A 27,398-nucleotide genomic window follows, 5' to 3' on the forward strand; every position below is an offset into this window, starting at 1 on the left:
CAAAGTGCTGGGATTACAGGCGTGAGCTACTGCGCCCGGCCCGAACGCCCACTTTCTAACACAGGATTTGTCATAGCGTTAAAGATATGCAGATATAGATATAAATATAGATATGAAATAGAGGCATAGTAGGGCATGGTATAGAAGCCCCAGACCCCACAACTAAATAAGTGGTCATGAGAATGGGAGACATCTAAGAAGTATTGTGTCACAGTGGAGAGGGCATGAGGTTTGGGGCCAGACAGACCTAGACTTTAGCTTTAGGTCTTATTATATATGTATCCTTGATACTGTTTCATAAGCTTTCTGAGCCGTACTTTCCTCATCTGTAAGAGAACTATAGTATGGCTAGAGATCTTTCAAAAATAATACATGAATAGTGATATTGATATAAACAGATATATTATTCATACATTTGATACTTGTTTTTTTTTTAGCTCTACCAGGTAAAGTAGATGGCACAGATGTGTACTCTTTCTTAAAAGGTAGAACTTTTGAAAAATGCATAATTATGGAAGTCTCCTTATTAAAATTTATTTATTTATTTATTTATTTATTTATTTACTTACTTACTTACTTACTTACTTATTTACTTACTTATTTATTGGGACAGGGTCTCACTCTGGTTGCCCAGGCTGGAGTGCAGTGGCACGATCACAGCTCACTGCAGCCTTGACCTCCCGGGCTGAGGTGATTCTTCCACCTCAGCTTCCCAAGCAGCTGGGACTACAGGTGTGCACCACCACGCCTGGCTAATTTTTTATATTTTTAAGAAATGGGGTTTAGCTATGTTGCCCAGGCTAGTCTCGAACTCCTGAACTCAAGCAATCTACCTGCCTTGGCCTTCCAGGGTGCTGGGATTACAGGTGTGTGTCACCGTGCCCAGCCTGCTTGTTAAAATTGAAAATTTTATTATCCTTTAGCAAGTATAAAAATGTGTTCAAATGATTTGGTTTCTGATTCCCTTTCATTTGTTTTGAAGATCTCTATTAAGAGAAAAATGCAAAGAATAAACGAGTAAGGCTCTTGAAACCATTGAATTGTACAAACTTTGGTGGTTTTAAATCTGGATTTGTGAATAGCTGAGCCCATTCACTGTCCCATTTTGGAGAACCATGAGGCATTCTACAATCTAGCCCTTCTCCAGGTGGATGCTTACCTGTCCTCCCAACCACATTTATCTGATTCTTCAGGGATCCGCTGACTGAGGCAATCATGATCTGGTACTGCACCCCGGCCTCCAGTCTGTGGAACGTGTGCTCAAAGATGTGCTTGGGAATAGTCTGAGAGTCAACCTTTTGACTGTGCCTGAATGCCGACACCGTGTAGGAATCAACGTCTCCCCCACCAGGAGTCCAGTTCACCGTCAGGCTATCTGTTGCTCCATCGGGAGAAATGTGAATATTTTTGACAGCACTAGGAACTAAAAAAGAAAATAAATTTAAAAGTCATCACTTAGAGAATGAACTGTTGAAATTTTCAAACAAAGTTTTGAATGCTTCTGATGTTTTGGCACCCACTGAGAGAACTCACATGAAAAAGAAAGTAACAATTTGCCACTTTTCTCTGATTTTTCTGTGTGAACTGAAGTTGACGGGGGAAAGCTTAGGGGGAAGTCAAGGCCGGCGAGTGGAAATGAGGAATGCTAATTATATAGCGAGGGGCTAGTTAGGGTGCCTTGGTCCAAGTTTTGGTTTTCTCACTCACTAGCTGTGGGACTACAGGCAAATTACTTGACCTCTGTAAGTTTCAGTTTCTTCATTAGGAAAAACAGCAGTGATGATAATACTAACCAGCCCATAGAGTTGTGAAGATTGATTCTTTTTTAATTTAATTTTATTTTTGAGGTAGGGTCTCGCTCTGTTGTCCAGGCTGGATTGCAATGGCATGATTACGACTCACTGCATCCTATACCTCCTGGGCTCAGGTGATTCTCCCACCTCAGCCTCCCCAGTAGCTGGGACTACAGGCACGCACCACCATGCCCGGCTAATTTTTTTGTATTTTTTGTAGAGACAGGGTTTTGTCATGTTGCCCAGGCTGTGCTTGAACTCCTGGGCTCAAGCTATCCTCCTGACTTGGCCTTCCAAAGCATTGTGAAGACTGAACAAGATGTAGACATAAAATGCTTTGCTGTGGGTCTGGTTCATGGTGAACTGTCAGTACATGTTAACTACTATGGCAACACTCCTAAAAGAGTTCTAAAGAAATGATACCCAAGTAACACTTAATTCTTAATCTGTGTGCCTCACAAGCACCAGCTGATCACATCAGTTCATTGCTATTTCTCTGAAAGCACCCTCCAACCCCCGCCCCCCCGACTCTCTGCTGACATCATACTTCATTTTCATTCATCCAGGTTGGACATCATTGTCACTATCAAGATGACTTTGTCCCTTCTTGCTATCTCCCTTTTACCCCTCCAAATCCTCAATCGAAATACCTGGACTACCCAAAAGCTAAATGCACCACTGCATCTATTCAGGTTCAAGAACAGTATTTCACATTACCTGTGAAGCCCTCAATGAAGGCTGACTGCTGTACATCCCCACTAATCGTCAAGACAAGAATTTTGTATTGGCGGCCTGGTGTTAGGGAAGTAAATCGATACTCGGTTGCGGTATTTACAAGGTAAAAAGGAGGAAATACTTTCATGTCATTGAAGAGCAGCTGGATCTCATACTGGTCGACATCCCCATTAGCTCCTGACCAAGTCACATGCAAGTCCTCAGTGCTCCTGTTCCGCAATGTTAGATCCTTAACAGGCTCTGGAACTAGGGAGAAAAATGAGAAGACATTTCAGGAAAGGAACTGATCAGAGTTTACCTACATAATAATTTATGAATCACATTCAAGGAACTGGCAACATCTCCCTTCCCCAAATAAACCACTAGCACTACTTCATGCATAATTAAATAAGAAAAACTGGAAGCAACTATTAACATTGTGATTTTTTCCTGACATAAATGTTACATGATCAGCATTGGTAGAACATAATTATAAAATGAGTTATGATCTCAATCATAAGATAAAACAAGAAGTCTAGAATCTAAATGCCATGATGCAGGAAGACAGGGAAAAAAAATGGGACATTTAGCCTTCTTGCTCCCTCACTATGTTTGCTTTTATCTACCAATAAATATTCTGTAATTATAGGCCATGGCTTGGCTGAATGATGTTAGTGCCAAGTGAGACTTACTGGGAATGTAATGTACTAATGAATAAGCAGAAAAAATTCAAGGTTCAGATAAATTACTCAGAGACTTTCAAGTCCAACCTACTGTCAGATTTTGCAATCGTTCTACTTACTTGTTCTCCCATTCCCTTGTTCACTGGCTTCATATTGCCCACTTTTTGTGGTAACAGTGACACTGTACAACCGTCCAGGGACTAGCTGAACAAATACACATTCGTTTTCTGACTTGGGAACGCTTTTGGTTTGAATGAAGTTGTTTTTGTTTTTAATGGTGACTTCATAGTGATCAAAGTCTCCAGTGGCATGCACCCAGGATACCCTTAAATAGTCACTCCTGGCTGAGTTGCTAACACTGACTCCTTGGACTTTGTCAGGCACTGAAAAGGAAACAGAGAATAACTAAATATTTATTAATTCTGAGTGAGTAATTGATCACAGATGACAAGCTGGGACAATAAAAATACAGAGTAGATTATTATTGTGTGTATTTAAAAGAAAAATCTTAGAACTTAGGTTACAAATTTCTGGAGGGGAAAGATTGTTACACTATGTGGAGTGATTAAATGGATCTTTTAACAGAAGCTGATGAACTCATTCTAAGCCTGCTGTTTGCCTGCACAAAATGTCATGTATAAGATGGAACATTAAACATGATGGCTGATGATTAATATGAGTGATGGTAAATGATATAGATAATTCCAACATACCTTGCTGACTCAAAAGTTACTAAGAGGAATATAAGCAATCCCCCAACCCACCCCCCTCAAAAAAATGAGGCTATGCGTGGTGGCTCACCCCTGTAATCCTAACACTTTGGGAGGCTGAGGCGGGCAGATCAGTTGAGGTCAGAAGTTTGAGAACAGCCTGGCCAACATGGTGAAACCCCGTCTCTACTAAAAAATACAAAAATTAGCTGGGCATGGTGGTGCACACCTGTAGTTCCAGCTACTCGGGAGGCTGAGATGGAAGAATCACTTGAACCCAGGAGGCACAGGTTGCAGTGAGCCGAGATCACATCATGCCCCTGCACTCCAGCCTGGGTGATGGAGCAAGACTCCATCTCATAAAAAAAAAAAAAAAAAGAAAAAGAAAAAGAAAAATGGAAGAAGAAACACATATGGTTATTTGCATAATAAATGAAGAGATTTTCCACATCATTGGTGATCAAGGAAATGCAAGTCAAAACCACAGTGAAATACTGTTTTACATCCATTTGACTGGCAAAATTAAAAAACTATATAAAAACCAAGTGTAGAAGAATATGTACAGGATACTGGATAATGAATATATACATATACACACATACACACACACAGTGAAATATTATATAAGTTATAATTAATTCCTTAACTCAAAACACAAAAATATGGATTTCTTGTCCTTAACATCAAAACATAAAATATGGATGAATCTTATCTGTATAAGCAAAACATCTAAGTCCCTAAGATATTAAATACTGCATTAAAAATACCTTTTTAAATAATGTTAAAAACAACAAAAAATTTTAAAACCCATAATTTTAGGCCTGTATATAAATGCAATAAAACTATGCAAGATGGAAAGCAAGGGAGAGGTGAACATAGGAGTCAAGATGTTGGCTACCTTTGAGTGAATTCGTGAGGTGGGGACCACATACTTCGATGTAGGTTATTGTCAAGGTCCTAGCTTTTATTTTAGGTAGTGGTTGGTTTCTTGTGTACATGTTAAATTATTAAAAATTACTAACTAGATGCCTAAAACGTAAAGGTGGCAGTTGATGCATGGTTTCTTTTTTCTTTTCTTCTTTTTTTTTTTTTTTTTTTTGAGACAGAATCTCACTCTGTTGCCCGGGCTGGAGTGCAGTGGTGCGATCTTGGCTCACTGGAACCTCCGCCTTCTGGTTCAGGCGATTCTCCTGCCTCAGCCTCCCGAGTAGCTGGGATTACAGGTGCCTGCCACTACGCCTAGCTAATTTTTTGTATTTTTAGTAGAGATGGGGTTTCACCATGTTGGCCAGGCTGGTCTCGAACTCCTGACCTCATGATTCTCCCGCCTCAGCCTCCCAAAGTGCTGGGGATGCATGGTTTCTTGAACCGAGAATTATGATTAATACAATTTTGTGCATGTGAGGTTCTTACTAATATATAAACAAAACCATTCTGTATATCTGTGGTCCCCTCCCCAACCAGTAAATAAATATACGCATGTTACTTAGGAACACTGTGGAATAAGGCAATTCTGTATTTAGAGCATGATATTAAGGAGATTTCATTTTTCCATTTGGGGCTGAATTTTAATTCAACAGTAGGCCACAGATTCATTACTATTTCATGGTTACTGGACATTATACATATTAATGAGGAGGAGCATTGAAAAAGAGGCATGAACTCTTGTCCCAATACTAGCATGTCCTCTAGGCCTGTACAGCCGCTGTCTGTATTTGGTATATATTAGGGGTTTCTGATCTGACCACATGCTAAGGCTGTGTCCAATTTTTCTCCTCTACTTTTTCTCAGATCATGAAATGATCCAGAAATTTCAGTATTTTGGCATAGAAGCTCCATTTTCTTACACCTACAAGTTGCATTAGCATCCTTTGTTGCCTTGTGTTTGTTGATTAGTGTTTAGAATATAGCTCACGACAGATATGGAGCAAGGACAGATATGCTTTCTCCAAGATATTTACCTAAAACCAATTACAGTGTTGTTAGAATACAGTCATCACAGAGTTAAGGAGAGGAAATTATGAAGTGGCATTTTATGCATGGGCTAAGAAAGGTCAATGATCCAGGCAATTTGCTGAAGGCAAAGCAACTATTACGGGAAGAAAATCCTGGCTGAATATCATGTTAAGTCAATAAGGAGCTCTCCAGGTTGGAACGGGGTAATTTGTGGAGACCTGCCTTGCTACACGGTGAGATGATGTGATACAGAATTAGAAATATTGGTATTTTCACCCAAAATGTAGAACAGGAGCATCAGAAATGGAAAAGGGCATTAAGATAATCAGCCAAAATCATCAAGAGAACAACTCAGACATGACTCTCCAGTTAAACTGATTTGTCGGGGTCAATGATTTGCCTCCATTAGTCATGCACCAAGTCCAAGTTCATGCTGGTCAAGGAGTCAAGAGGATGCACTGAATAAAGAATCACTTTCTTGCATTTTAAAACAATCTCAGCAAAAGACTTTGCAATATTAAAGTCATACGGATAGGAAATCATCATGAATTGACATTGGTAGGAAGCAAGGGGTTGGTAGTTAGGTAACACATCCTTCAATTTCTGGTGATTTTTAGGCTCCAAGTTGATCAATATGAGACCCTGACATAAGACTGCTTTGTAAATAGAAATCTGCTTTTCAGATCTAAGTCATTATCATGATTGTCAGTGTAATTAGGCTTAAAATTATTCAAGGGTAGGGATAATCTCTTTATATCCCTGACTAGTGCTCTCGGATACAGCATGATGGAACGGACAGCACTGGAGCTAGGCTGAGCTCCACTACCAGTCAGCCCTGCAACCCTGGAGAAGCCACACTCCTTCTCTGGGGCTTCCTTTATATCCAAATGAGGAAATAGGATTAGATCATTCTAAGGACCCCTTCAATGCCAGCATCCTGTAACAATATAAATCAGAGGTTCTTAGCTTTTTGGGGGTCACAGAAACCATAAGAATCTGATAAAAGCCATGGACTGTTTCTTCTCAAAGAAATGCATATACCTTTCCTATCCCCAGCAACCTCATAAACAATTTCAGGGGTTACTACATTCCTAAAGTCTCCCATGAACCATGGACTCCCAGGTGGAACCCCTGATCTAAGTGATATCTGATTATTCCTTTGCCAAGTATTTACTGAGTGCCTACTAAGCCCCAGGTCCTGTGCTAGGTAACAGGATAAGGACAATTGTCTCAGAACCTCATGGAAAAACTGACATTTTAAAATACAGAAATCAACCCATGGCTTAGTAGGAAACATTTGACAATGTATCAATGCCAACCTTAAGCAGAAATCTCAGGTATAAACCCCAGAAAGCATAAATATATTGGGAAAATGGTAGCTATTTAAATTTAATTCTTTCCAGCACACTGGACTGAACATTCGTTTCCTTTGCTAAGATTTTTGCTCCCTAGTCCCAGAACCATAAAGGTTCACATTTTCACCTTGTGTGAAAAAGGATGAATAGTGGTTTTGACCAACAGACATTTCAGGATGGATTTTAGGATGGAGAACTTTGTAGGCACTGGAGTCATTCAGAACTGGGTTTAAAACCAGGATCTGAAACATACTGGCTGTTTAACAAGGTAAACAGTTGGGCAAGTTACTTGACCTCCCTGAACCTTGGTTTCCTGATCTGTAAAATGAGAATAATAACAATGACTACCTCAATAAGGAGTTCACAAGGGTTAGTTATAGTCAAGATATATAAAGCCAGGCCCTAGCAACCAAAAAGTACTCCATAAACGGGAATACTTTTTACACTATTTGAATATAATATAAATTCTAGTCACACAGGGTCTGCTCACATAAGGAGTTTCTTGGGTTAAAATACGAAGACTCCATAACAGTTTTGTGATGTCAAGGGCCTTTCATCCCATCATTACAGAATTGCTACAGCTCTGTGGTGCCCTGAGCCACATGTGAATTGGTTCTTACGGAGCCCTGAACCTTCATACAGCCTTACCTGTCCGCTCTTGGCTGAAGGAGTGATTTTCACACTTGCCACTCCTTGTAGTTATAGTCACGGTGTAGAGGCGGCCTGGGGTGAGGGAGCTGAAGGAACATTCTCTGACAGACTTGGCAATGACAAGGGACTGAACCACCTTGCCGTCATGAGACAATGTTACCTCATAGTTATCCACATCTCCGGGCGCCGGCAGCCAGGAAACGCTGAGGTAGTCATTACGACCGGAATTGTTCACCGTTACTCCACTCACACTGGAAGGGACTGTGATTTTGAAAGGTGGGGGGGGGGGGATTCAAAAAGAAAAACACAGTCAAAAGTCTGAGTCGTCTATTGCAGTCAGCACAAACCGTGGACTCACTCAGGAGATCTAATCTGATTACATAAGAGGTCAAGGAAGTGTGTGGATTTCACTCAGCTTCCAGAAGCTGAGTGTTCTTACATCAGAAGACTAATCAAAATAAAAATGTCCGGAGGCCTTTGGGATGCCTCGTAAATACAAGGATGCCAGTACTGCATTTTTATGGGGTTGCTGTTTGTAAAGCATTTCAAGTGGAGGCATCTTTATAGAATGTTTTAGAAGGTTCTCTGTAAGAAAGGGAACAAATATTTCAACAATCCAAATGAATCAACTTGAACCAAACTTACCAATAAAGCAAAAATGTTTGAGTGGAAAGGGGAAGAATACGATAGCTTTTCTAAAGACCTTAAACTGGGATAGCTTCAATTTTCTTGTGATGAAGTTATTTATTCCTGGGAAGTAATAGCTAACACAACCAGAGGGACCGTTTTCCCTTTGCAAAGCATTTCCTGCCCTCTAGTGGTAAGAAATAAGCCTAAAAACCTATCTTGGAAGTAAGAAGTCTGGAAGCTGGACCAAAAAAGGGCAGAGAGAAATACTATGGCGATAATGGGTTTTCTGATGGCAACTATAATAATTTGCTTATATGAATTGGGGATTAGTGTCACAAATGTTTACTGAGAACCTACTATTTGCCAGGTATACAAAAATGAAAAAGGCATGAATGTCTTCAAGAAGTTCTCTGGTTGGATGTATAGTCAGCAAATTAGTAATTGCAGTATTGAGTAAAAGTTGAACCACATATCAGAAATAGGTGCCCATTAAATAGTACCGCCATAAATGAATGTAGGGTTAAAATATTACAGTATATATGAACTGCACTACTGTTTTAATCATTAGTTGATTAACTTAACTAAACAGTTTCATATGATTGTCAATATCAGTCCATCACTTATAATGGACAGGATTTGGCTAGATGACTTCTGAGAATCCTTCTAATGTAATATGCTTGGACTCTGTGAATTAAGCTCCAAAGCATACCTTATACTTAAAAGCACTTATCCATCACTAAAAATTATAAACGGCATTCTAGTGAACAACTCTGGTAATGTTGATCCACATATATGGACATTTCCTAGATATAAAGTTGAACTTTTTAGCCAGAAGATTTATATATTGGTACATCTCTTCCTTCCTTCCTTTTCTTTCCTTCTTTTCTTCCTTTTTTCTTTCTTTCCTTCCTTTCTTCTGCCATCCAACCATCCACACATCCTTTAGTTGCTCTCAAAAGCAACTCGTTATGCTTGTTTTTAAAAACTGCTGGAAATATTTGCAACTACCAACATTTTATTAGAAAAGACAATTATCAAAAGTTTTCACAGAAATATGATTCACATGTTTAAGAAAAAATAGATACAAAATTTGTTTTTCCTTTAGGATGAGCATTTTCCCAGATTAGAATTAGATTTGTTAAGTATATCTAATATCTTTAATTTTAAATATTCTGCCTTCTTATCTGGGCTGGGAGGGTTTATTTATATGTTTTAACTCAGTGGAAACAGGTGAAATATAAGAATACCTTTCAAAATTATTTCAATATTGACTAATATTTCAGTAATTTGAGGAGATGAGAAGGATTATCAAGGCCTTAGCCACTGAATTCTTTATAATTGACTGTGTACAAAATTTACTAAAAGAGGCACCTTTCAAAATCCCTATTATTGTGCTTCTACAGGAGTCTCCCATTTTCCTCTTTTATCATGATAATGTGCACTCTTCATATGTTTGAGTAAAATAACTCATGCTCATATTTATTCATATTTGATTCTCTCCTCAAAACTTTATGACCATTCTTCAAAGAATTTCTTGTCCCTTTTTTGAATGCTTCTATTATATAATATGGGTCAAATGCTTGTACCTTTATTCTAATTAAAATATAGGTATAAAAATAATTATAAGTCCCACTTATTTAAAGTGCACAGTTATTTCAAGAGATAGCACAGACTAGACTATTTTAGTAGCTCACAATAAGTTGGACAATCCTTGTGGTATACAAAATGAGAATCAACCTGTGTGGCAGAATACGGTTCCCCGACCATTTCCTTTTCCTCTTGACACACAGCTAGACTGCATTTCTAAGGCTCCCAGGCAGTCAGATGTGGCCATGTAACTGAGTTCTGGCCAGTGGAATGTGGGTAGAAGTGAAATGTCTACTCCCCAGTCTGATGAGTTGTACCCCTCCCCCACCTCCATTTTCTGGAGAAATGGGGAGAGCTCTGAGGACCTACAGCAAAGAAGAGCCACCGATGGTAGAAGACTGGATCCCAACCAATAGAGGCATCCAATCATGAACACCCACATTATACAGTGTCTAAGCACGAATTAAATCAGTCTAATGTGACTGATATAACTGCAAATCACTGGGAAATGAATACAAGGTCATCCTCAACTCCTCTCCTCAGCTTTATTATTTCTCCTGCCCTATTCTGACACCCAGGGTAGGAGTGAATTATTGTGCATGGATTAAAACACAGAAGCTTAGGGAAATAAGTTAATGGCAGAGCTAGGACCAAAACCTAGGCCTCCTGATTTCCATGCTAAAGCTTTTCAGCTCCCTACCCCCAAGTATGCTATACCAATGGATGGTGCCAAGAACCATTAAAAGAAAGGAAAGAAAATATCAGGGAGAAAGAAGCAGGTGACGGGCCGGGCGCAGTGGCTCACACCTGTAATCCCAGCTCTTTGGGAGGCCGAGGCGGGTGGATCATGAGGTCAGGAGATCAAGACCATCCTGGCCAACAAGGTGAAACCCTGTTTCTACTAAAAGTACAAAAATTAGCTGGGCATGGTGGTACGTGCCTGTAATCCCAGCTACACGGGAGACTGAGGCAGGAGAATCGCTCGAACCAGGGAGTCGGAGGTTGCAGTGAGCCAAGATCGTGCCACTGCACTCCAGCCTGGCAACAAAATGAGACTGTGTCTCAAAAAAAAAAAAAAAAAAAAAAAAGAAAGATGCAGGTGACAATGTCAGCTGTCATAGAATGAGGGTAATGGGCGTACACCAGTGAATTTCTACCAAGACTATGAAACATCTTCTCAGTGACTTCGTTGTTCTTCTGGGAGAGTTAATGAAGTTAATGTCCTCTGGGTTCATTAAGTAGGTGAGATTCATGATTTTGGAAAGAGATGCATCTATGATGCCTGCAGCTGATAAACAGACTTTGAGTGTTGAGGATGCAGAAGGAGAAGCCTGAAATCCAACTTACAATAATTATATAAAATTAAGTAGACAAGGTCCCACTAATAATTATCAAAGCTTCTATTGGGTTTATATAATTTTTTTCTTTCTAAGAAATGAACATACATTTTATATATCATATATATTAATTTTTTATGTTCTTTCATTGTATTACATAGAAAATTCTATCTCCTTCCTTGGTGCCATGGCTCCCTAACACACATGACCATAATGACACTTATTTGTTTACTTAGCTTTCTAACAGGGAGCTCTTAAGGTCAAGAAAAATTGTTTAGATAGCATATTAAGCACTTGTTTAACGTTGCTTATGAAAATATATGAGACCTGAAAATTAGATCAACTCCACCTCTGACCATATTAATTGGAGATCATTTTCTTTTTATGTCTTGCAAACCAAGAATATAAAAGACTGAAAGATGCTTTCTTTGGGAGGTTTGTTTTGTTTTTTATCCATTATTGTTTACCTTAACTGGGACATAAACATTTCAAAGGAAATCAACTGAATAGGGTATAAGTCTAGGCATCGAGTGAGGAGCTTTTACATGTTCATTGGAGATGTTAAAGTATTCAGCCAGGCATGGTGGCTCACGCCTGTAATCCCAGCACTTTGGGAGGCCGAGGCGGGTGGATCACCTGAGGTCGGGAGTTCAAGAGCAGCCTGACCAACATGGAGAAACTCTACTAAAAATACAAAGTTAGCAGGACGTGGTGGCACATGCCTGTAATCCCAGCTACTTGGGAGGCTGAGGCACGAGAATTGCTGAACCCAGGAGGCGGAGGTTGCGGTGAGCCGAGATCACGCCATTGCACTCCAGCCAGAGCAACCAGAGCGAAATTCCGTCTCAAAAAAAAAAAAAAAAAAAAATTTCAGAATTTATTCTCTCTTGCCATCACCCATCGCCCAATTTCCATTCCATATACCTTCTGGATGGCTAGCTTTTATGAAACTTAGCTTTTATAAAGGCCAGGGATGAGTCTGATTTTAGGATATTTCTATAATATTCTGATTAGGGGTCTCATGTACTCAGATCTTAGTAAGTCACAGACACATATCTCTACTTCTTACCTGTTCTTCCCTCCACCACCACTTGTCGGGAAGAGATCCCTCCACTCACTGTTGTTACCACCACGGAGTACAGGCTGCCGGACTTGAGAGAGTGGAAGCTGTAACTGCTGTTCTCACTGGAGATGCTTTCATTTTTAATGACCACATTTTCATGGATCAGTAAGACTTGGTAAAATTCTATGTCTCCTTGTGCCTGGGTCCAGTTAGTAGACAGACTGGTCATTCCTTGGTTGGCCACACGCAGGTCAGTCACTTGGGCAGGCACTAAAACAGTAGACAGAAGAAAAAACAAATGACACTTAGTCACCTTAAGAAAGTGTAAGAAAAATGAGTCAAAAAATGGAGACAGACTTGAAAGTGCTAAAAATAATTTTTGTGTTGTTGCTATAGACTCTCAGTTCTAGTTCCTGTGGCATATGGAGAACTACTCCTCTAGAGAGGCTCTAGTACTTTGAAAAAGCTGCTTATATAGGGAATCAAAATTATTTAAGATCCAAAGATGAGATGATGCATGCTTATTAAGTGGTTTTGATTTTAAATTTTAGATAATGAAGGCTGCTATTTTTGAAAACTGCTTAGTTAATGTGATTTTATCTGTCCTTACCCCATGAGAATTCAAAGCTATCTAATCTACCTGAGCCAATGATTGTTATGGGGTGGTATTGGGAATTCCCTTCAGTCTGGTGATTATGGTCTAGCAAACTGGTTAGTTCTATACCGGCACATTCTTAAAGGGGCTGTTATTATACATGAACATGTGATACTAATATAAATTATAATATATATTAAAAAACAATAATGATAATAACAACAACTACTGAATGCCTAGTATGTGCCAGTTATGAGCTATATGTCTCATAAAGGTTACACTATTTGACACCCATTCAGAACTCTATAAAGTTGATTTTATTATTCCATTTATTAACAAGGAAACCAAGGATCATAAAATGTAAGTAATTTAGCCTATATCACAGTACTAACAAATAGCCAACCTGGAACCGAAAGCTGGATTTGTCTAACCCCTAAGCCTGTGTCCTTTTCCTAATTAACAACATTTATTTCTTCCAACTTATCGTTTAACAAATCTTATACACAGATCTTGAAGTTGGCACTTGGTCAACATACATTCTTCTTTGTGCCTCTTTCCTGAATTATAATAATCAAAGGGAAACTTGGCACCCCTCTTTCTCAAAGTTCATTGACTTCTGGATTAAGATACAAAAGTGTTCATTAAAAAAATCCTACTGTATATGGATCAGATTCAATTCTAAAGATTCAATTATAATTCTGAATTTTATATGAAAGGCAAACAGCTACAGTGGCCAAAGCAATTTTGAAAAAGATGAATAAAGTTAGAGGACTAACACCACCTGATTTCACTAAAAATCTTGTAATCAAGACAGGATAATACTGGCAAAGGGCAGACAGAAACATAGATTGATAGAACAGAATTGAGAGCCCAGAAATAGAAGAACAAATATGCTATCAATGGATTTTTTAGAGATCCAAAGGCAATTTCATGGAGAAAAGATAGTCTTTTCAATACATAGAGGTAGAATTATCAGATGTCTATATGCAAAGAAAAAAACCTTCACCCATATCTCACATCATATATAAAAATTAACTCAAAATGGGTCGCAGACCTACATTTAAAACCGAAAACTATAAACTTCTAGGAGAAAACCTTTGTGACCTTGATTTAGGCAGATATTTTTAGATATGACACCACAGCATGATTTATGAAAGAAAAAATTTGATCAATTAGACATCAAAATGAAAAACCAACAGAAAACATTTTGACCAAGGACAAACAAACAATCCTATTTTAAAATCCGGCAAAATATTTGAACAAAAACTTCCCCAAAGAAGATAAATGGGTGACAAATAAGCTTGTGAAAGGATTCTCAAAGCCATTAGACATTAGAAAAAGGCAAATTAAAACCACATGAGATATCATTATCTTATTATAATGGCTATTCCATTAGAATGGCTAAATTTTAAAACAAACTGCTAATACCATGTACTACATGCTGAGAATGTGGAGGAAGTGGAAATTTCATACATTGCTGGTGGGAATGCAAAATTTTACAAAACTTTGGAAAGCAGTTTGGCAGTTTTCTACAAAGTTAAACATGCATTTACCATATGACCCAGCAATATGGGTGGTGGGGATGATAAAAATGACCTTAGGTCTAAAACAATGACTTGGACTTCCTTTTCTGGCAGTATGATAGGCTAGATACCATGAAAATCCTTCTAATAAACACAACTATGCATATTGGATAAAATATGAAAATGTAAATGAATGACTTCTCAGGAATGTAAGGGATTCTCAAAGGCCAAAAAGTAAAGGATAGAGAGGTAATTGGATCATAAAGCAAACTATTGTGTTGAGAGCACCTTTCAAATGCAAATGTAAGCTTTGATTTTATAGCACTGCAGGATATTGGAGAAAGGAGGTAAAGTGTAGATTTTTCCAGGCTGAAGAAACTCATAGGTGACCTTGCATAACATTGGAAAGGCTACATTCTAAGTATAAGTGAAATAAATAGTCTCCCTTTACTCCCCATACAACTTCAGCCTCCTTAATACTGGATGGAGAAAACAATTTCCTCTGAGAATTCATAACCTTAAGATAGTTTCAATGTGTTTGCAACCTGAATTTACAAAACCCAGGTGATCAAAAAACCTAAAGTTGACAATTTAGATTAAAGTAGGTCTGGTTTGATAGTAGTCTTGTGCACCTGAAAGAATCAAATGAGAATTCTTTCTGAAACTCACCTTCAAACATGGCCTTAAATAATTTCCACAGAATAAAATTCTAGGGAAAATGAGCTTACAGTAAAAAGAAATCACATACATTTAAAGAAATAAAGCAACATAAACAAAAGGCAGGAAAATCAAAAGACAACAGAACTTAACTCCTGAAGATTTCAGCTATTATAATTATCAGACATAGGATGGAAAATAAACATTGTTAATTTGCATATAACAATACAGGAGGGGAATGAAAATATAACTAAAGAGCAACAGAGCACAACATAAATTTGAAAGAGAGCCAAAGAGAATGCTTAAAAGTGAACATAACAATTAAAATTTAAAACACAGTGGGTAGATTTTAAAATAGATTAGACAAAGCTGAAGAAAGAATTAATGAAATGAATCAAAGATATGAGAAAGTTACCTATACTGTAGTTCAGAGAGAAAACACATGGAAAACATGAAATATATTGATGTGTTCATATATATGTGTTCTAGAATACCAGAAGATGACAGAGAGGGGAATGGAGAAGGGGCAAGAGGTAATATCGGAGAGTTAATAGCTGAGAATTTCCAGGATTGTAGAAAATACCAATCAATCTTAAGCAAGAGAAACAAAAAGACATGTATCTACACCTTGATCATTATTGTGAAACAACTGAACCCCAAAGGCAAAAAAGCAGTCATAGCAAACAGACTCATAGAGAAATAAAAATCAGACTGACAGCTGACTCAGCGCAACAATAAATCCCAGAAAGACTAGAATAATATCTTCTATGTGCTGAGAGAAAATAACTTTAAACACAGAGTTGGAACTTAAGGAAAATATCTTTCAAGACCAAGAGCTATATAAAGATGAGAGCTATATACAAATATGCCCAGCAAAAACAAAATTTGAGAGAGTTTGTCCCTAGAAACTCTCAATGAAGAAATTTGAATAACGTTCTCCAGGATAAAGGAAAATAATCCCAGATAAAACATCTCAGATGCAGGTGGAAAAAATGAGAAAAAAGGTAGTAAATTGGTAGGTAAATCTAAACAGATGTTGACTATATAAAGCAATAATTATATTTTTGTGGGATCAAAAGAGGAGAGAAAAATAAGATACAGGACAATAGTATATACATTGAAAAAGGAAATTTCTTTTTTTTTTTTTTTTGAGGCAGGTTCTCGCTCTATCACCTAGGCTAGTGTGCAGTGGCAGGATCTCGACTCATGCAACCTCCACCTCCTGGGTTTAAGTGATTCTTATGCCTCAGCCTCCCGAGTATCTGGGATTACAGGTATGTGCCACCACTCCCAGCTAATTTTTGTATTTTTAGTAGCGAGAGTATCTTGCCATGTTGGCCAGGCTGGTCTTGAATTCCTGGCCTCAAGATCTGCCCATCTCGGCCTCCCAAAGTGCTGGGATTACAGATGTGAGCCACGGCATCCAACTAAAAAGGGAAATCTTGATGACTTTGCTTCCAATTACACTGAAAAAATGAAAGCAATTAGAAGATAACTGCTCACCCTACAATGATCCACCTATTGGCATCTGCACCCACATACTCTCTCTTTCCTAGCTGATATGGTTTGGCTCTGTGTTCCCACCCAAATCTCATCTCGAATTGTAATCCCCATGTGTCCAAGGAGAGAGGTGACTGGATCATGGGAGCGGTTTCCCCCATGCTGTTCTTGTGTTAGTGAGTGATTTCTCACAAGATCTGATGGTTTTATAAGGGGCTCTTTCCCCTTTGATCTCCATCACTTCCCCTCCTGCCACCTTGTGAAGAAGGTGCCTGCTTCCCCTTCACCTTCCACCATGATTTTTAAAAATTAATTAATTAATTAATTTTATTATACTTTAAGTTCTAGGGTACATGTGCACAACATGCAGTTTTGTTACATAGGTATACATGTGCCATGTTGGTGTGCTGCACCCATTAACTTGTCATTTACATTAGATATATCTCCTAATGCTATCCCTTCACCCTCCCCCCACCCCACAACAGGCCCTGGTGTGTGATGTTCCCCACCCTGTGTCCAAGTGTTCTCATTGTTCAATTCCCACCTATGAGTGACAACATGTGGTGTTTGGTTTTCTGTCCTTGGGATAGTTTGCTCAGAATGATGGTTTCCAGCTTCATCCACGTCCTTACCAAGGACATGAACTCATCCTTTTTTATGGCTGCATAGTATTCCATGGTGTAATATGTGTCACATTTTCCTAATCCAGTCTATCATTGATGGACATTTGGGTTGGTTCCAAGTCTTTGCTATTGTGAATAGTGCTGCAATAAACATACGTGTGCATGTGTCTTTATAGCAGCATGATTTATAATCTTTTGGGTATATACCTAGTAATGGGATGGCTGGGTCAAATGGTATTTCTAGTTCTAGATCCTTGAGGAATCGCCAGACTGTCTTCCACAATGGTTGAACTAGTTTACAGTCCCACCAACAGTGTAAAAGTGTTTGTATCTCTCCACATCCTCTCCAGCACCTGTTGTTTCTTGACTTTTTAATGATCGCCATTCTAACTGAACTTCCACTATGATTGTAAGTTTCCTGAGGCCTCCCTAGCCATGTGGAACTGTGAGTCAATTAAACCTCTTTCCTTTATGAATTACCCAGTCTTGGGTAGGATCTTTATAGTAGTGTGAAAACAGACTAATACGCCAGCTGACATTGAGGTTAGATTCCCCATGCTCCTTTCTAAAGCCAGTTCCTTCACTTGTGCTCTAGATCCCAATACCTCTTGCCTACTTATGGAATAACTGCAGCAATTCTTCCCTCTCACTTTACATCATCATGATTTCCCTTCTATATCTTCTAGATCATTTCCTCCAGCATAAAACATGCTGTTATTTCTTCTGCCTTTAAAAAATCATCCTCCTTCCAACCATAGTTCCTCTTCTAGATGCTGCCCTATTTCTCTGCTCTCCTTTACAGCAAAACTCCTTGAAACGGTTGTTCTTTACTCTTTTTCAAGTTTAGCAAACTAAATCCAAGCAAAGTAAAAAGAAGGAACTCATAAAGATAAGAATTGAAATTGGTAAAATAGAAAACAAACACAATACAAAGGTTCCATAAAACAATGCCCAGTACATAATAGGCAGTTAATGAATAGTTGTAAATTGCATGTTAAATAGTAATTCAGCAGACAGAACACTTTAAAATGTAAAATTTATAAAGGTTACAACCTGTTCTTCCTTTTACTGAAGAGGAATTTTTTAAGTCTCCACTAATACTGGTGACTGTAGCCATGTATTTTCGTCCAGGCACCAGGTCAGTAAAAGTGAATTCTTTAGCATCTTTGGAGAGTGACTTGTGGATCAGTAAGAGGTCTCTGTCAGCTAGGGAAATGATGTATTCCTCCCATTCTGCTACAGGGGCCTGCCACATGATGCTCAGTGAGGTTTCATTGGCATGTTTGACACGAAGCTGGAGGACAGCCAGCGGGACTGAGGAAAAAGCAATGGAGACTTGGGTCATTGATGGACTGAGGCACATTCACAGAGTATACTTTTGAGAGTTCTCCTCTTCCATCCTTAAGAGTGTTTCAGTTCAACATTTGTTTTATGAATGTCTCTGAGCATTAAAACAAAATCTTATCACAAAAAACTTTGTCCATGTAATGTAACCAGAAACAGAGACTCAATGAGAAAACATCTTGCCAGAAGAGTCATTGATTTTTGACTATATAATACTTTGAGTTTATCTTTTTATATGAATTCTGTAATACAAAAATATTTACTCCAATCTTGTCATTCACAAAATCACAAAGAAAAGTTCCTGTTTGAGTATTTAGGTGGAGTTAGGAGTATCTGTTACCCCCATAGGTTGAGGAGACCAAGTGCAACTTTCCCTCATTTCTGAGGTGGCGGACACTGATGTGTTCACAGAAGGGCAAGTTGGCTGGCAATAATAGCATCTAATTGAGGACTTGTCTCAAAATTGATTCCTTTAAAAGGTTTTATTATTACAATTTCTAGGAGACATTAAGAATAAACTGTTGGTCGGGCGCGGTGGCCCACGTCTGTAATCCCAGAACTTTGAGAGGCCGAGGCCGGTGGATCACTTGAGGTCAGGAGTTTGAGACCACCCTGGCCAATATGGCAAAACTCCATCTCTACTAAAAATACAAAAATTAGCCAGGCGTGGTGGCTCACATCTGTAGTCTCAGCAGGAGGCTGAGGCATAAGAATTGCTTAAACGGGGGAGGTGGAGGTTGCAGTTGCAGTGAGCTGAGATGGTGCCACTGCACTCCAGCCTAGGCAACAGAGCAAGACTCCATCTCAAAAAAAAAAAAAAAAAAAAAAAAAAAAGAAAAGAATAAAGTGTTGCTGCCTTAAATTATGAAAGAATCAAGTATTAAAAATTTTATTGTAAATTTTGCATCCATAAATTTTCTATAAATCCATTCTAATTGAGTCCCTAACTCTCCATCTTCCTTCTTCAGTATAGAGAAATAATTTGATTATTTACATCGAGGCCTACTTCAAGTTACCTGAATAAGGTAAACTGGAGACACAGTTTAAGAAAAGTTTGGGCCGAGTGCAGTGGCTCACACCAGTAATCCCAGCACTTTGGGAGGTCGAGGCGGGTGGGTCACCTGAGGTCCAGAGTTTGAAACCAGCCTGGCCAATATGGTGAAACCCCGTCTCTACTAAAAATGCAAAATTAGCCAGGTGTGGTGGCGCATGCCTGTGATCCTAGCTACTTGGGAGGCTGAGGCAGGAGAATCGTTTGAACCTGGGAGGCAGAGGTTGCAGTGAGCCAAGATCGTGCCATTGCACTCCAGCCTGGGCAACAAGAGTGAAACTCTATCTCAAAAATAAAAAAGAAAGAAAAAGAAAAACAAAAGTTTGGCCTGGTGCCGTGGCTTATGCCTGTGATCCTAGCACTTTGGGAGGCCAAGGTAGGCAGACTGCTTGAGGCCAGTTTGAGACCAGCCTGGCCAACATGGTAAAATCCTGTCTCTACTAAAAGTACAAAAATTAGCTGAGTCTGGTGGCACATGCCTGTAATCCCAGATACTTGGGAGGCTGAGGCACAAGAATTGCTTGAACCTAGGAGGTGGGGGTTGCAGCGAGCCGAGATTGTACCACTGCACTCCAGCCTAGGCCTGGGAGACAGAGCAAGACTCTGTCTCAAAATGTAAAAATAATAAACAAATAAATGTTCTCCTGAGAATTATGCTGACATGCTGAGAGCCCCTAATGTTCCGTGATCTTACATTTCCAAGTTATTTGAGGTGAGTGATAAAATATTGGAGACGACGGAGACGCTTGTCCTGTGAAATACTAAAAGTCGCTTAGTTTAAGCTGCTGTAGGTCTTTGATCATCATCCAGTGGATATTAATATTTGGAAGATGAGGAGATTACTGCAAGACACAGTTGGCAAGCTAAATGGGTGTCATGATCCTTTTCTTTGACATTGTTCTAAGAAGAACAGTGAATCCATGTAGTTATTTCCCTATTATCAGGCGAACTAAGAGAGAAGGTATTTGAATTTCACTCTAAATATGGAGTATTTCACATTACAAGGATTATCAAGGAAATGTTGAACTTGGAAGTACAACTCTCTTATTTGACAATATAAGTACAAGTATTTGACAGTATGAGGATACTGAAACATGAGTCTTGGTATTCTTGCTGTCACGATTATATTGCAAAGCTTTGGGCAAGTTATAACCTCTTTGAGCCTGTTTTCTCATTTCAGTAGCCTTATTCTTCCCTTCCCTAAAATCCAGATATATCCCTCTCCACTTTAATCACTCTTCCTTGGTACCTGAAATCCCCACATTAGTCAACATGAGGTCAAGGCAATGGTTCCCTAATGCTGATCACTAGCAAAAGGTTCTTCTTTTGTGGGAAGGGTTAGTCTTTATTTTCAGAATGTATCCATCTTACTCTTTTGGTGTTTAAAATGGCTTTCTTTCATGAAATAATGGAGTTACTAGTGGAAGTGATTTTAAATGTTCTAATTTGACAAATTAGGTGTTAGAAACCCCATGGTAGCCTTAAAGTCCTTAATATCTCAAATTCAGAAAACACCAGGGTATGATATTAGCAGTTATGGCAGTTACCTGGGTTACCTGGGAGAGGGAACAAATTACTCTTCCATTGGTATTAACATCTTCATATTTGCCTACCTGTCCTGCCTTGGCAACGCTCAGAATTCTTCAAATTTCCACTCTCAACAATGACTTCCACCTCATACTGTCTTCCCGGTACGAACCCCATGTCATCCATGACATACTGTGTTTCTTCCTTTCCCACAGTGATGTTGAGCAGCACCACAGAATCATTGAAGAGTAGGATCCGATACTGCTCCCAGTCTCCAGCAGGGGGCGACCAGCTCACTACAAGAGACCTCATCCTGCCATTATTGTTTGCCTCCAGGTTTGCAACTTTGTCTGGAACTAAATGGTGAAATGATGTCAAAAAGGAGATATTACAGACCAAAAGTAAGGATATTCATTTACTTTTCTTGGGCAACAGTAGATAGGAGACACAATATCTACAGTTCAAAACACTTCTATCCCCTCTTGATGTCTGTGGATTGCAAATGAGTGTTCTTTATTTCGGAGACATTTGACACACAAGAAATGTCTGCTAAAATCATTTTAGTAATACCAGTAATGTAATCTTCTGTTATAGTGTTAATAATCTAGTGATATGTGGCATCCTTTGGAAGAGATATTGGATGTCATGATCATGAGGCATTCCTTTCTTTTCCAACTAAAAAGATTAATGTTCTTGTAAGATTAAGCTCTTTTTTTTTTTCTTTTGGCTTAAAAACATTCAAGGTCTCTCTATAATCTGCAGAATAAAATGTCAAGCCCTCTGCTTACATTTTTGGCTCTTTCAGTTCAGACCCCATATCCTTCCAGTCTTAACTGAGACTACTTTCTGAAGCCATCCTCTCTCCTTCCCTACCCTTTGGAAAGCTGGCCTCCAGTTGTATGTTCTGTAGACCTGCAAGTCTCCTGGGCCCTTCTGCCTCTGAGACTTTGCTTATTTTGTCCCCTTCACCCCAAAAGCTCTTCCCTCTTTTCCCTCTTTGTCACAAACGTTACATTTTTTAGGTCCTTATCAAAGACCATTTCTATTTCCTCCAAGTTTTTTTTTTTTTTTTTTGAGACAGGGTCACACTCTATTGCTAGGCTGGGGTGAAGTGATGCAATCATGGCTCAGCCACAGGGCTCAAGCAATCCTCCCAGCTCAGCCTCCTGAGTAGCTAGGACCACAGGCACATATCACCATGCCCAGCTAATTAATTTTTTTTTTTTTTTTTTTTGTAGAGACGAGGTCTCATTATGTTGCCGAGGTTGGTCTCAAACTCCTGGGCTCAAGCAACCCTCCACCTCAGCCTCCTAAAGTGCTGGGATTATTGGCATGAGCCACTGCACCCTGCCCCCATTTCCTCCAAGTTTTTACTGCTCTTTTGAAGGAAAATTTTATCTTTCCTTTTTGACCATATAGCTCTTACTTCAGATCTCTAATAGCAGAGAGAATGGACTTTGGAATCAAATAGCCTGGTTTAAATTCTAGCTCCACCACTTACTGGCTGGATGACTATGGACAAATTATTTGACCTCTTTGAATTATCTGTATAATGGTAATAATAACAGGACATCTCTCACAGTTTTGTTGTGAGAACTAAATGAAATAATGGGTATAAATTATTTAGTCAGTGCCTGATACATGCAAATATCAATACAGTCACTATTATTAAAATGTACTATTTTTATTTTTGTACATGTGTGCATTCCACGTCTGTGTGACTAAAATGAAAGTTTTCTAAAGCAGGAGTTGGACAATTTTTTCTGTAAGGATCACGTAGTAAATATTTCAGGTTTTGCAGGACACATATGGTCTCTGCCTCATCTTTTTCTTGTTTGTTTATTTGTTTGTACAACCTTTAAACATGTAAAAACCACTCTTAGCTTGAGGGCTAAACAAAATCAGGCCACAGACCAGATTTGGCACCAGATGGGGTGGTTTGCTGGATCCTGCCTTAAAGGCAAGTAGCATGTCTTATTCGTTTTAACAATAGTACAGTAATTTACACATATAAGGCACTGGATAGATAAGTGTTTGAGGACATAAATTAATAAAATAATGTATGGAAAACATGGTTAAATGCTAACTGGTTCTCACTGTAAGAATGAATCAGAAACGTTTTATATACTGGTATCAATGCTAATGCATTTATGCTACTTAAGTGATGTGACATGAAAAAGCATAAGACAGAAACAACATGCAGATCATTCAGAAATCCAAACTCGGTTGCCTAAGTGACTGAGAAGAATGGGCCATACTCCAGACACCTTCAGTTACATAGGCTCCGCTTCTCAGATTGGGAAAGGAGTTTTCCTGCTAACTTATTTTGTCCTATTTTAAGGTGGATCAGAGAGTGATTTGAGCAACCAAGGAACATTCTGGAGCCCAAGACTCACATGTTCTGCCCATTGCCATCTTCTGAGCAGACAGTTCACCAGAGACACAGCTGACAGTAACTTGATAAAGTCGTCCGGGGACTAACTCTTTAAAGTGAGTTTCAGTAACCCAAGGTGCTAATACTCTGGATTCCTTGATGGTCCCTTTGTGAGACAGGGTGATATTGTAAGAATCCACATTTCCAGGAGGTCTTTGCCACTTGACTTTTAGAGAGGTCAAACTGCCATCATTTGTCACCTTCAGATTTGAGACTTCCATGGGGGCTAATTAGGAAAGAACAGAAAGGAGACTTTTACTCAGGATCTCTCACCAGTCCTATGGCCAAATTTTGACCTGTAATTTTATTTCTGCAAGCCACATTCCTTGCTCTGGAGAAAACAAGCACTTCAAGAGGCAAACATTATCCTCTTCAGATGGTGAAAAAATAAAAAATAAAAAAAAGTTTTAAAGAGGCAAAAAGTAATGTTGTAAAACCAAAGGTAAGCTATATGCCTAGTGGCAAGCCCAAAACCTTGGCAGGCAGAAGCCTGGATTCTGGTTCAGACTGGGCCATTAGTCAGCTGGGAAACTCTGGACAGCTCTTTCTACTTCACTGAGCCTTATGGTGTTTCTTTTTGGCAAATGAGGCTAGGTCAAAGACCTACAATGGTCCTTTCCAGTTCAGAAATTCTTTAAGTGGAATGCACAAAGAGGTCTGCCATCTGCCTCATTTCTTATTGCCTTTATATATTAATATTCAATAATATTGAGTACATAGTAAATAGATCGATCAAATTGATTGGTGATTACAAAATTTTATGTGATAAAACTACTTTAATTTTTATATTAAATCATGATAAAGTTAATGAGTTGTGTTACTACTTCATCAAAGGAAAATGACTGAGAAGGAGATACCCTTTGGTGAATACTCTTTCTAGAATATAAATTAATGAAGTTTCCTTAAAAGAATGGGCGGCCGGGAGCAGTGGCTCATGCCTGTAATCCCAACACTTTGGGAGGCCAAGGCGGGTGAATCACCTGAAGTCAGGAGTTCAAGACCAGCCTGGCCAACATGGTGAAACCCCGTCTCTAGGAAAATACAAAAATTAGCTGTGCGTGGTGGCAGGCGCCTGCAATCTTAGCTACTCGGGAGGCTGAAGCAAGAGAATCACTTGAACCTGGGAGGCCGAGGTGGTTGCAGTGAGCTGAGATCGCACCATTGCACTCCAGCCCAGCCAACAAGAGCAAAACTCTGTCTCAAAAAAAAAAAAAAAAAAAAAGAATGGGCATAGCACTCTGATTTTGCATAAGGCAGTCAGGAATGCAATTTGCTCTTGATGTACATAAATAACTTTTAAGATATATAGAACATTTTTGGCCAGGAATATCTACATATATTTGAGGTGTGCTATAAAAGGTATGTAAATGTACTGGTATCCTCAAATATCTTTCCCACCAGCCTCCTATAGTTCCAGAAACTAATGTCTAAGGCGCTACATATATTAGAGTTTCTCTTAAAATTAGATAACTTACCAAGGGAGGAGATTTAATTCACACATTAGACTTGCTAGAAGCATTAGATTCTACTAAAATGTAAGCGCTGTGAGGGCAAAGACTTTGTCTCTCTTGGATATTATATCAGTAACGCCCAGCATCTAGCTTACATTCAATAACTATTGGCTGAATGAATGAAAGTTTGTATAAATTACTCATTAATACTTAGCATAGATTCATTTATTAGTCTAGGGTAGGCTGTGGGAATAGGTCCTGTGGTATTGGGTCCCAGGTCATGTGGTTAGATAGAAAATTTTGGAAATGACTGTCACACAGGAGTAGGGCTATGTATAGCATGGAGAAAGTAACTCTGGTTCACTGTGAGTGATGTCGTAAAGACAGTGGATGCCTGGTTAAGAAAAGGAAGTAGGAATCCTTAGCAAGGAGATGGAGTATTAAAAAGAGAAGAAGAGAAGCTAAGTCCATGTCAGTAATTAACTTTGCCTACTTCAAAATGTTGCCAAGGGCTAGCCTAAACTTTAGAATGAAAGAGAATCCTTCTTTTTCTGAATAGAAAAGTAGATATGGGTCTTCTATACCTTATAAGAGTTTCAATTTGTCCTATATTACTGTTATTCATATAATAAACTTGATTTATTAAACATTCCTTTGATTTCACTTTATTCTTCTTCAGCTAGCTAGGGGGAACTTACCTGTCCTGACTAGTTTCCACCTGTAGTTTTGCAGCCCTGCGGCCTCAGTCACAACAGTGAGGTTGTAGAGGTAGCCAGGGGTCAGCCCGTGAAAAGCATAGGAAGTAGCATGTTTGTCCACAACACCACCATGAACTAGGATCCCTTTATCCATTAGCATCAGCCGGTATCGTTCCACATTCCCAGAACCATGGGACCAGGAAATCAGGAGAGAATTGGCTTTTGTGGAAATACCAATATCTTTCACTGGAGATGGCACTAGTAGGATAAAATACATGTCCAAATGTCATTCATAATTCCCTTACAGGAGACATAGACACATTTAATTAGAAGTCACACATTCATTTATGTTCCTCTGTACATCTTAACTTGGTAATAGCATAGTAAATAACAGGATTCTGGAAATTTCACTGGAACTTTGATTAGTGCTCTTTTCAAAGTCTGAAGCCTCAAGTTACATCATAATTTACTTGTCTGCCTCCCCCACTTAATAGGTATTAAGGTAGCTTTTGCCAGTGAAGTATATAACATTGCACAGCAGTAAGTGGAAGAGAGGAAGGAAAGAACTATAGAAGAAGAAAAATGGAGAGGAAGATTTAAAAAAGAGAGAGAAAATGTGGCACATATACACCATGGAATACTAGGCAGCCATAAAAAAGGATGAGTTCATGTCCTTTGCAGGGACATGGATGAAGCTGGAAACCACCATTTTCAGCAAACTAACACAGGAACAGAAAACCAAACACTGCATGTTCTCACTCATAAATGGGAGCTGAACAATGAGAACACATGGACACAGGGAGGGGAACATCATACACCGGGACCTGTTGGGGGGTGAGGGGGATAGGGAAGGGATAGCATTAGGAAAAATATCTAATGTAGATGACGGGTTGATGGGTGCAGCAAACTACCATGGCACGTGTATACCTATGTAACAAACCTGCATGTTCTGCACATGTATCCCAGAACTTAAAGCATAAATATCCCAGAACTTAAAGTATTATAAAAATATTTTAAAAAGAGAGAAAATGAGGGGAGAGCAAATGACATGAAAGACATGTACTTTATGGAAGGAGGTAGTGATGTGCCATGTATATCATAATATGTGGGTGCACAGCTGGCTTATTTTTCACCACATTGAAGAAACAAAGACTTGTTTCAAACATAGGAATATTTAGGAAACATTACGACTTGATGTTATGAGAACAGTATACAAAGAATAAAAACATCTAAAAAATAAGTTTTATGGCACAAACTTAGAAAATGGGGCAGAAAGTCTTCTTGCTTTGGATTTGAGTTAGGAGGGCCATTAGGGAGTATCTATTCCAAATTGGAGAAAACTCCAATTCCACAGAAGTCCCATGACTTCTTCAAAACCACTCAACAAGTTGCCAGCATAGTCACGCATCCTATTTTCAGTCCAGTCTGTCCACTGTATCCCACAAGCTCTTTTTAAAAATTTAACTAATTGCTAATTAATTAACTTTGCTCTGGAGTAGCAATCTTACTCCTATTC

General features: G+C 38.9%; 1 protein-coding gene across 2 annotated transcripts in view; it reads right to left on the reverse strand.

Moving 5' to 3' along the window:
• The window catches only part of PTPRB (protein tyrosine phosphatase receptor type B), a 117,306-nt gene that overhangs the window by 48,547 nt on the left and 41,361 nt on the right, over positions 1 to 27,398 (reverse strand). For both annotated transcript variants that reach the window (XM_054445024.2, XM_054445025.2), the window contains 9 exons: positions 25,883 to 26,140; positions 23,696 to 23,959; positions 21,386 to 21,655; positions 18,431 to 18,691; positions 12,486 to 12,749; positions 7,860 to 8,123; positions 3,310 to 3,573; positions 2,511 to 2,774; positions 1,160 to 1,423 (listed from right to left, as the gene is read on the reverse strand). In XM_054445024.2, coding sequence (XP_054300999.1) covers positions 1,160 to 1,423; positions 2,511 to 2,774; positions 3,310 to 3,573; positions 7,860 to 8,123; positions 12,486 to 12,749; positions 18,431 to 18,691; positions 21,386 to 21,655; positions 23,696 to 23,959; positions 25,883 to 26,140 — 2,373 coding nt within the window. The remainder of the gene's footprint in view (positions 1 to 1,159; positions 1,424 to 2,510; positions 2,775 to 3,309; positions 3,574 to 7,859; positions 8,124 to 12,485; positions 12,750 to 18,430; positions 18,692 to 21,385; positions 21,656 to 23,695; positions 23,960 to 25,882; positions 26,141 to 27,398) is intronic.

Source organism: Pongo pygmaeus, chromosome 10 (assembly GCF_028885625.2).
Source record: "Pongo pygmaeus isolate AG05252 chromosome 10, NHGRI_mPonPyg2-v2.0_pri, whole genome shotgun sequence".
Lineage (NCBI taxonomy): Eukaryota > Metazoa > Chordata > Mammalia > Primates > Hominidae > Pongo > Pongo pygmaeus.